The 11,959-nt window shown below is 34.8% G+C and overlaps 1 protein-coding gene across 1 annotated transcript; it reads right to left on the reverse strand.

Annotated features, from left to right (window-relative positions):
* Positions 1-898: 898 nt before the first annotated feature.
* Positions 899-2,329, reverse strand: LOC135144720 (uncharacterized). The gene has a single exon (XM_064076776.1). It carries the CDS (start codon positions 2,327-2,329, stop codon positions 899-901), a length of 1,431 nt encoding a protein of 476 aa, XP_063932846.1.
* Between the last annotated feature and the right edge of the window lie 9,630 nt (positions 2,330-11,959).

Genomic DNA, 11,959 nt, shown 5'->3' on the forward strand with positions numbered 1-11,959 from the left:
AAAATAAATTATGATAAATATCTTGAAAATTATTTATGACAATTTGATTACAGTTTTGGAAATTTCATTCTACCCTATAAAATTTTATTGGCGATAACGAGACGGACAATGGTAAGAAATATTTATGGCTCACACCAGTTCACTCCAATGTGTCTGAGAACATTTAGCAGGTAGTTGTACTCATAGAATAATGGTCATTTTCTTTCATGAGCAACGATGGTCCCTGTCCGGACGTGGATTACTCTGCTTTCTAACATATGGGGATTACCGGCACGCGACAACTTAAGTTGTAAATATCTCTTGCTGTTGTACAACTGTCCATCTCGTTATTGCCAATAAAATTTTATACCATAGAATAAAATTTCCAAAACTATACTATAACTAACATTAAACATTTGCGAATGCCATTCTATAAGATTCTGCAAATAGTTTAGGTTAGGCGCAAACTGAAAACTTTTTGGTAATTTCTGAAAATACACAAATGTTGTATGTTTTGTATAATATTCGAAGGACCATCTGCCACGAGCTATGAGGCTCAGCAGAAAAGAAAAAGGCGTAGATGCCACTAACACTCTTTATTGAACCTCGTGTTACAATGTCTTAAAATGCTATGAAATTTGTTCGGACCCTGTCCCTTGCGAGGGCCCGTCCCTGTCGTTCGAAGGTGGGGGTAGGTACCCGGTTTCCGTCTCAACATCCCGGCCCCCTTGAAGCGTAGGTTTCAAAAGTGTAAAGTTTTAAAATATTACAATAAATGTCGATTAATGTAACAAATACAATAAGTTCCAAATGGAATACACAATCCAGTAAACAATAAAAAAAATGTAACAGTGAATACAAATAATTGTTCGTGCAGAATTGTTGATCACTTTCACTGCTAACGCAAAATGGCCATAAATCACTCCCGAGCACATGGTAGCACACACAATGTTCGCACCGCACGTTTGACGATCTTGTGGTCCACCCTGAGGGAGACCACCCTGGTGACGCCGTCCTTCCCTGGATGTAGCTCGGTGACGCGGCCCCGCTTCCACGTGAGTGGGGCTGTGGTGTCCATTAGCAGGACCAGACTTCCCGGCATCAGCCTGGCAGATCCTTGTTGGCTCCATTTGGTCCGATTCTGCAAGGTACTCAAATATTCCTTCGACCAGCGCCTCCAAAAGTGTTGCCGCATCTGCTCCACGAGTTGCCAGCGAGTGAGCCGATTGGTCTTGACGTCAATGAGGTCTGGCTCCGGAATCGAGGTTAGGGGTGACCTAATCAAAAAATGGCCCGGTGTGAGTACGTCCAAGTCGTTAGGAGCCGCCGAAAGCGGGCACAAGGGGCGCGAATTCAGGCACGCCTCTATACACGCCAAGACAGTAGGCATTTCCTCAAAAGTCAAAACCGAGGGACCAACTATTCGCTTTAAATGATATTTAGCAGATTTAATTCCTGCTTCCCAAATGCCTCCAAAGTGAGGCGCCTGGCCAGGAATGAAGTGCCATTTAATATTTTTGGTTTCTAAAAATGTTTCTATGTCGTTACTAACTCTACGCTGCTTGAACATGATTTGGAGTTCATTGTGAGCCCCGACAAAATTAGTAGCATTATCTGAATAAATATTAGATGCTACGCCCCTACGAGACACAAATCGCTTTAATGCCGCCAGAAAATTTGCTGTAGTTAGCTCTGAAACTAATTCTAAATGAACAGCCTTAGTCGACATACAAACAAAGAGCGCGATATAAGCCTTGAGAGTTTTTTTGTTGCGTGTTTTACCATCTTTTATGATAAGAGGTACCGCATAATCAAGGCCGCTATTTAAAAACGGCCTGGCTGGAGTAATACGCACCGATGGTAGGTCACCCATTATTGGAGTTACCTGTTCCGCCTTGAATCTAGCGCAAATGGTACAATTGTGTATTACCTGACGGACCAGGTCTTTACCTGCGAGTGGCCAAAATCTTTGTCTTACTGCCGATAAGGTGGCTGTTGGTCCCGAATGTAGTTGTATCAAGTGTTCTTCCTTTATAATTAACCGCGTTATATGATGTTTTGGAAGCACAATCGGAAATTTTTGATCAAATTGAATGTTCGAATTACGCAGCCTGCCACCTACCCTGATTAATCCCGATTTATCCAGAAATGGATTTAATGTTTTTAATTTGCTATTAGAACGCACTTGTCCTTTAGTACCTAGATTAATTAGTTCTTGTGGAAACTCTATACCTTGTACAAGATGCAAAATGACTTGAAATGCTTGCGTCAATTCTAACAGCGACAACGAACCTGTCCGTCTGTCATGCTTATTTCTACAATTATGAATAAATCTTAAACACATGGCCATTACTCTTTTTAATTTTGAGATGGAGGAATATCGTGTTAAAATTGGAACTTCAAAATTGTTTCCGGATATGAGTGCAACGCCCTTTAATTCAGGTACTTCGGTAGGTTGTAGGTGCGGTTTTGGCCAATTTTCTGACGATTCCCTTAACCAATACGGTCCGTGAAACCATAAATCACACTTGAGAAGCTCACTGGGATAAGCTCCTCGCGATATTATGTCGGCTGGGTTATCCTTTGTGTTTACATGTTGCCATGTACCCACAGTGGATAAATTTTGGATTTCGCTTACTCGATTAGCGACAAAGGTATTCAGCGTCGATGGCGAGGTTGCTAACCATGCCAGTACTATAGTAGAATCTGTCCAGTAAAAAACAGAATTGATTGACAGTCTTAAATTTTTAATCACGGTATTCGTCAGCCTCGATAGTAATAATGCTGCACATAATTCGAGCCGCGCGATGGTTATTGTGCGTAATGGTGCAACCCTTGATTTGCTGCATAACACAAGTTACACGAAATCGTACCGTCCGCGGCGATGGTACGTACCATTGATTAAATACATATAGATAGACCCATGCTATTGTTTGGAGCGAACAGGCCAACGGCCGGCGAACAAGAGATGGCGCACCAACGGTCGGCCGTCAAACGCCGGCGAAAAGCTTGGACACCAATCACGCGCATAGGTAACACAAATCACACTAATAATATATTTAATAAATCTACCACTCGATAGAGGGCGACGAAAAAATGTGTAAAAATCTCATAGTTAGTATTTAAATAATTTGCAACGTTGCCAGATGAGCCTAACACAAATTTGCCGTTATTTCTAGCCAAGTAGGATTTATTTCGTTTAAAAGTTTCTGATAAAGAAATGGGATTATTATATATATACATATGTTCATAAAGTGGGCTTTTCCGCACGTTTTTGGAGTAAATTTCAGTCAGTTTGGCATATTTTGTGCACTTTCGCACTGGTGCCAAACTACCACCGCACCCGGTCGGCAGTTCGGCACGTGATTTGGCAACATGGTAAAGGATCGACAAACATGCAACAGAAAATCATTAATTGAAAGCAGAATTTCTTCTTTCCACAGGTAGATGGCAATATGAGAATATTTATCATAAGCAAAATCGGAAAATAGTGAATAATGCCAAAGTTCGGCGACCAATTCAAGCAGTAATTCAAATTTTTAACAAACAATTCTAGTACTGGGAACCAAAGGCATTATTAACTGTTTAAATTTTCGTATTTTGGTGACTGACAGCTATTTTCTTGTGTGCCAAACTGCCTGGTGCGTGTGTACGGTACGCAATTAACAGGCAGTTTCGCATGATTTTTATTTTTTCCTAAAATATTTAATCATTAAAAAAAAATATTTTTAACAACAAAAGACTTTATATTACGCGTAAGAATATTCGGAGCAAGGTAAGTGTAAGTATTATACGTACAGTATATATATTTTTTTCATTAAAAAAAAAACATCACATTATAAATTGTGTTTGGGCATGTTAAGTGGTTGCTGATGTTCCAACAGACCAACTCAGTCGGAAATTGACATCTAGAGATTTTTTATGGTGTAATGGTCCAATTTAAGCGAAAATTTAAAATTTCAGCAAAAATGATATACTTAGAAATTAAACACGTCATTAATTGTCATAATTTTCTCATTTCGCTGACTGTGACATTTTGATAAATTTTAACGTGTGTGCCAAACTGTTGCTGCTTGCGTACAGTACGCATTATACAGTACTTACTTAATTTTTTCGAAAACAAGCAACTTCTGCAGTAAATAATGTTTCTGAACGTAATAATCGGTTTATTAATGTTTCAAAAGCCTAATACAAACTGCAATTTACATCCTAAACAAACAGGAGAAACTAGGGAAGTAAGGGTGTAATTAATTGTAATAATTTTCGCATTTTGATGACCTTGACAGGTATCTTGGGTGCCAAACTGCCTGTTGCATGCATTCGGTACTCATTTAACGGGCAGTTTCGCATGATTTTTATTTTTTCCTAAAATATTTCATCTTTAAAAAAAGGGATTTTGAACAACAAAAGACTTTATTTTACGCGTAAGAATATTTTGAGCAAGCTAAGTGTAAGTATTATGCAGTATATGTTTTGTTATTAAAAAAAAGTATATTTCTACATTATGAATTGTGTCTGGACATGTTAAGTGGGTGCTGATGTCCTAACAGACCTACTAAGTCGGAAATTCACATCATTAGCAAACAAAAGTGGTTAAGGAAGTAAAAACAAAATTAAGTTTCGCCACTTTCCCATTTAGCTTACGTTGCCATGGATTTACGTATTTATTGGACAAACTAATTAGAGGTTTTTAATGGTGTAATGGTCCAATTCAAGCGAAAACTTAAAATTTCAGCAAAAGTGATATACTTGGAAATTAAAAACGTCATTAATTGTCAAAATTTTCTCATTTTGCTGACTATGACATTTTGATAAATTTTAGCGTGTGCGTCAAACTGTTGCTGCTTGCGTACAGTACGCATAATGCAGTGCTTACTTAATTTTTTCGAAAACAAGCAACTTCTGCAGTAAAAAATGTACCTGAACGTAATAATCGGTTTATGAATGTTTCAAAATCCTAATACAAACTGCAATTTACATCTTAAACAAACAGGAGATACTAGGGAAGTAAGGGTGTAATTAATTGTAATAATTTTCGTATTTTGATGACTTTGACAGGTATCTTTGGTGCCAAACTGCCTGTTGCATGTATACGGTACGCATTTAACAGGCAGTTTCGCATTATTTTTATTTTTTCCTAAAATATTTCATCTCTAAAAAAAGGGATTTTTAACAACAAAAGACTTTATATTACGCGTAAGAATATTCTGAGCAAGCTAAGTGTAAGTATTATGCAGTATATGTTTTGTTATTAAAAAAAAAGTATATTTCTACATTATGAATTGTGTCTGGACATGTTAAGTGGGTGCTGATGTCCTAACAGACCTACTCAGTCGGAAATTCACATCATTAGCAAACAGAAGTGGTTAAGGAAGTAAAAACAAAATTAAGTTTCGCCACTTTCGTATTTAGCTTAAGTTGCCATGGATTTACGTATTTATTGGACAAACTAATTAGAGGTTTTTAATGGGGTAATGGTCCAATTCATGCGAAAACTTAAAATTTCAGCAAAAGTGATATACTTAAAAATTAAAAACGTCATTAATTGTCAAAATTTTCTCATTTTGCTGACTATGACATTTTAAAAATTTTAGCGTGGGTGTCAAACTGTTGCTGCTTGCATACAGTACGCATAATGCAGTACTTACTTAATTTTTTCGAAAACAAGCAACTTCTGCAGTAAATAATGTATCTGAACGTAATAATCGGTTTATTAATGTTTCAAAAGCCTAATACAAACTGCAATTTACATCTTAAACAAACAGGAGATACTAGGGAAGTAAGGGTGTAATCAATTGTAATAATTTTCGTATTTTGATGACCTTGACAGATATCTTGGGTGCCAAACTGCCTGTTGCATGCATTCGGTACTCATTTAACAGGCAGTTTCGCATGATTTTTATTTTTTCCTAAAATATTTCATCTCTAAAAAAGTGATTTTTTACAACAAAAGACTTTATATTACGCGTAAGAATGTTCTGAGCAAGCTAAGTGTAAGTATTATGCAGTATATGTTTTGTTATTTAAAAAAAAGTATATTTCTACATTATGAATTGTGTCTGGACATGTTAAGTGGGTGCTGATGTCCTAGCAGACCTACTCAGTCGGAAATTCACATCATTAGCAAACAGAAGTGGTTAAGGAAGTAAAAACAAAATTAAGTTTCACTACTTTCGCATTTAGTTTTAAGTTGCCATGGATTTACGTATTTATTGGACAAACTAATTAGAGGTTTTTAATGGTGTAATGGTCCAATTCAAGCGAAAACTTAAAATTTCAGCAAATGTGATATACTTAGAAATTAAAAACGTCATTAATTGTCATAATTTTCTCATTTTGCACACTATGACATTTTGATAAATTTTACGTGTGTGTCAAACTGTTGCCGCTTGCGTACACTACGCATTATGCAGTACATACTTAATTTTTTCGAAAACAAGCAACTCTTCTGCAGTAAATAATGTATCTGAACGTAATAATCGGTTTATTAATGTTTCAAAAGCCTAATACAAACTGCAATTTACATCTTAAACAAACAGGAGATACTAGGGAAGTAAGGTTGTAATTGATTGTAATAATTTTCGTATTTTGATGACCGACCTTGACAGGTATCTTTGGTGCCAAACTGCCTGTTGCATGCATACGGTACGCATTTAACAGGCAGTTTCGCATGATGTTTATTTTTTCCTAAAATATTTCATCGTTAAAAAAAGGGATTTTTAACAACAATAGTTATTTATTATACAAGCGGTTAAAGTGAATGTTTAATGAGCGGTCAGTTTAAGGCGAGAGCGGCGTATGCCGCGAGCACCTTAAGACCGCGAGTTACACATTCATTTTAAACGCGAGTGTAATACAAAATTTTATTCAATTTTGACAACCCCAAGTCCCAAATTGTGAAAAAATTGGTGATTCAAAGTTCAGACTCGAGAAACGTCAGAATTGACAGCGACCAAATAAAAGTTTTATATGCGTAGAATTTAGTGCACAATATCAGGTGTGTGTGTGTACCTAGTATGTGACTCTGGCGACGGTGTTTGTTTATTTTAAACAAACTAAAATGATCGAAAAATTACAAAATCATGCAAGATTCTAACGACAAAACTTGCTCCCAGAAAAGACCAGATCAGAAAGTGTATCAAAAGTTCCTTAGATGGAAAGAGCAGCAAGACACTGGAGAAATTACAGAAATGGTAACCATGGTTTTAAAACAGCAAAATAAAAATTTTATTTCGCTAGCGGTTTAAAAATTTTATGGTGCTACCGGATAAACCGAAGCTTTAGTGGCCTACTGACGGCAAAATAACGTTTGTTTACATGTCAAAATTGAATAAAAGACTTTATATTACGCGTAAGAATATTCTGAGCAAACTAAGTGTAAGTATTATGCAGTATATGTTTTTTTATTAAAAAAAAAGAATATTTCTGCATTATGAATTGTGTCTGGACATGTTAAATGGATGCTGATGTCCTAACAGACCTACTCAGTCGGAAATTGACATCTTTAGCAAACAGAAGTGGTTAAGGAAGTAAAAACAAACTTAAGTTTCACTACTTTTGCATTTTGCTTAAGTTGCCAGGAATTTATGTATTTATTGGACAAACTAATTAGAGGTTTTTAATGGTGTAAAAGTCCAATTCAAGCGAAAACTTAAAATTTCAGCAAAAGTGATATACTTAGAAATAAAAAACGTCATTACCTAATTGTGATAATTTTCGGATCCTACTGACTATGACATTTTGATAGATTTTAACGTGTGTGTCAAACTGTTGCTGCTTGCGTACAGTCCGCATTATGCTGTACTTACTTAATTTTTTCGAAAACAAGCAACTTCTGCAATAAATTTTGTATCTGAACGTAATAATCGGTTTATTAATGTTTCAATACCCTAATACAAACTGTAATTTACATTTTAAACAAACAGGAGATACTAGGGAAGTAAGGGTGTAATTAATTGTAATAATTTTCGTATTTTTATGACCTTGACAGGTATCTTGGGTGCCAAACTGCCTGTTGCATGCATACGGCACGCATTTAACAGGCAGTTTCGCATGATTTTTATTTTTTCCTAAAATATTTCATGGTTAAAAAAAGGGATTTTTGACAACAAAGACCCTATATTACGCGTAAGAAAATTCTGAGCAAGTTAAGTGTAAGTATTATGCAGTATATGTTTTGTTATTAAAAAAAAATATATTTCTACTTTATGAATTGTGTCTGGACATGTTAAGTGGGTGCTGATGTCCTAACAGACCCACTCAGTCGGAAATTAACATCTTTAGCAAACAGAAGTGATTAGGGAAGTAAAAACAAAATTAAGTTTCACCACTTTCGCATTTTGCTTAAGTTGCCAGGGATTTACGTATTTATTGGACAAACTAATTAGAGGTTTTTAATGGTGTAATGGTCCAATTCAAACGAAAACAAAAAATTTCAGCAAAAATGATATACTTAGAAATTAAAAACGTCATTAATTGTCATAATTTTCTCATTTTGCTGAGTATGACATTTTGATAAATTTTAACGTGTGTGTCAAACTGTTGCCGCTTGCGTACAGTACGCATTATGCAGTACATACTTAATTTTTTCGAAAACAAGCAACTTCTGCAGTAAATTTTGTATCTGAACGTAATAATCGGTTTATTAATGTTTCTGTGAATACTACTGTGAATACATTGGAATTGGCCAAAACTAATTGAGGAGAATAAACTTGTCTAGCTTTATTGAAACGTCTTCTTGCAACGACAATCAGAGACTTATTTCGACTACATTCCAACGACATAAAACAAAGAGTGGGGAGCGAGACACCTGCATCCGCTTTGCAGCGTCTGACGTCATTCGTCTCCCAACAAAAACAAGCAAACTTTAAATTCACAAATAAAAATACTTATTCTAGCAGTTTCAAAAGCCTAATACAAACTGCAATTTACATCTTAAACAAACAGGAGATACTAGGGAAGTAAGGGTGTAGTTGATTGTAATAATTTTCGTATTTTGATGACCGACCTTGACAGGTATCTTTGGTGCCAAACTGCCTGTTGCATGCATACGGTACGCATTTAACAGGCAGTTTCGCATGATTTTTATTTTTTCCTAAAATATTTCATCTCTAAAAAAAGGGATTTTTAACAACAAAAGACTTTATATTACTCGTAAAAATATTCTGAGCAAGTTAAGTGTAAGTATTATGCTGTATATGTTTTGTTATTAAAAAAAAAAGAAAATTTCTGCATTATGAATTGTGTCTGGACATGTTACATGGATGCTGATGTCCTAACAGACCCACTCAGTCGGAAATTGACATCTTTAGCAAACAGAAGTGGTTAGGGAATTAAAAACAAAATTAAGTTTCACTACTTTCGCATTTTGCTTAAGTTGCCAGGGATTTACGTATTTCTTGGACAAACTAATTAGAGGTTTTTAATGGTGTAAAAGTCCAATTCAAGCGAAAACTTAAAATTTCAGCAAAAGTGATATACTTAGAAATTAAAAACGTCATTAATTGTCAAAATTTTCTCATTTTGCTGACTGTGACATTTTGATAAATTTGAGCGTGTGTGTCAAATTGTTGCTGCTTGCGTACAGTACGCATAATGCAGTACTTACTTAATTTCTTCGAAAACAAGCAACTTCTGCAGTAAATAATGTATTTGAACGTAAAAATCGATTTATTAATATTTCAATAACCTAATACAAACTGGAGTTTACATCTTAAACAAACAGGAGATACTAGGGAAGTAAGGGTGTAATTACTTGTAATAATTTTCGCATTTTAATGACCTTGACAGGTATCTTGGGTGCCAAACTGCCTATTGCATGCATACGGTACGCATTTAACAGGCAGTTTCGCATGATTTTTATTTTTTCCTAAAATATTTCATCGTTAAAAAAAGGGATTTTTAACAACAAAAGACTCTATATTACGCGTAAGAATATTCTGAGCAAACTAAGTGTAAGTATTTTGCAGTATATGTTTTTTTATTAAAAAAAAAAGAATATTTCTGCATTATGAATTGTGTCTGGACATCTTAAATGGATGCTGATGTCCTAACAGAACCACTCAGTCGGAAATTGACATCTTTAGCAAACAGAAGTGGTTAGGGAAGTAAAAACAAACTTGAGTTTCACTACTTTCTCATTTTGCTTAAGTTGCCAGGGATTTACGGATTTATTGGACAAACTAATTAGAGGTTTTTAATGGTGTAAAAGTCCAATTCAAGCGAAAACTTAAAATTTCAGCAAAAGTGATTTACTTAGAAATTAAAAACGTCATTAATTGTCATAATTTTCGCATTTTGCTGACCATGACATTTTGATAGATTTTAACGTGTGTGTCAAACTGTTGCCGCTTGCGTACCATACGCATAATGCAGTACTTACTTAATTTTTTCGAAAGCAAGCAAGTTCTGCAGTAAATAATATATTTGAACGTAAAATTCGGTTTATTAATGTTTCAATACCCTAATACAAACTGCAATTTACATCTTAAACAAACAGGAGATACTAGGGAAGTAAGGGTGTAATTAATTGTAATAATTTTCGGATTTTGATGACCTTGACATGTATCTTGGGTGCCAAACTGCCTGTTGCATGCATACGGTACGCATTTAACAGGCAGTTTCGCATGATTTTTATTTTTTCCTAAAATATTTCATCGTTAAAAAAAGGAATTTTTAACAACAAAAGACTTTATATTACGCGGAAGAATATTCTGAGCAAGCTGAGTGTATATGTTTTGTTATTAAAAAAAAAGAATATTTCTACATTATGAATTGTGTCTGGTTATGTTAAGTGGGTGCTGATGTCCTAACAGACCTACTCAGTCGGAAATTGACATCTTTAGCAAACAGAAGTGATTAGGGAAGTAAAAACAAAATTAAGTTTCATTTCTTCAGCATTTTGCTTAAGTTGCTAGGGATTTACGTATTTATAGGACAAACTAATTAGAGGTTTTTAATGGTGTAATTGTCCAATTCAAGCGAAAATTTAAAATTTCAGCAAGAGTGACATACTTGGAATCTAAAAACGTCATTAATTGTCATAATTTTCGCATTTTGCTGACTATGATATTTTGAAAGATTTTAACGTGTGTGTCAAAAATGGTTAGAATATTGCTGCTTGCGTGCAGTACGCAATATGCAGTACTTACTTAATTTTTTCGAAAACAAGCAACTTCTGCAGTAAATAATGCATCTGAACGAAATAATCGGTTTATTAATGTTTCAAAAGCCTAATACAAACTGGAGTTTACATCTTAAACAAACAGGAGATACTAGGGAAGTAAGGGTGTAATTAATTGTAATAATTTTCGTATTTTGATGACCTTGACAGGTATTTTGGGTGCCAAACTGCCTGTTGCATGCATACGGTACGCATTTAACAGGCAGTTTCGCATGATTTTTATATTTTCCTAAAATAATTCATCTTTAAAAAAAGGGATTTTTAACAACAAAAGACTTTATATTACGCGTGAGAATATTCTGAGCAAGCTAAGTGTAAGTGTTATGCAGTCTATGTTTTGTTATTAAAAAAAAAGAACATTTCTACATTATGAATTGTGTCTGGACATGTTAAGTGGGTGCTGATGTCCTAACAGACCTACTCAGTCGGAAATTGACATCTTTAGCAAACAGAAGTCATTAGGGAAGTAAAAACAAAATTAAGTTTCATTACTTTCGCATTTTGCTTAAGTTGCCAGGGATTTACGTATTTATTGGACAAACTAATTAGAGGTTTTTAATGGTGTAAAAGTCCAATTCAAGCGAAAACTTAAAATTTCAGCAAAAGTGATATACTTAGAAATTAAAAACGTCATTAATTGTCATAATTTTCTCATTTTGCTGACTATGACATTTTGATAAATTTTAGCGTGTGTGTCAAACTGTTGCTGCTTGCGTACAGTACGCATAATGCAGTACTTACTGAATTTTTTCGAAAACAAGCAACTTCTGCAGTAAGTAATGTATTTGAACGTAATAA

This window comes from Zophobas morio, unplaced genomic scaffold (assembly GCF_036711695.1).
Source record: "Zophobas morio isolate AGI-343-1 ecotype UQ-CSIRO unplaced genomic scaffold, CSIRO_AGI_Zmor_V1 ptg000108l, whole genome shotgun sequence".
NCBI lineage: Eukaryota > Metazoa > Arthropoda > Insecta > Coleoptera > Tenebrionidae > Zophobas > Zophobas morio.

What these genes read in the sequence shown, in the direction of transcription:
- LOC135144720 (XM_064076776.1), bottom strand. Translation starts at nt 2,329, where the DNA reads ATGGCCATGTGTTTAAGATTTATTCATAATTGTAGAAATAAGCATGAC.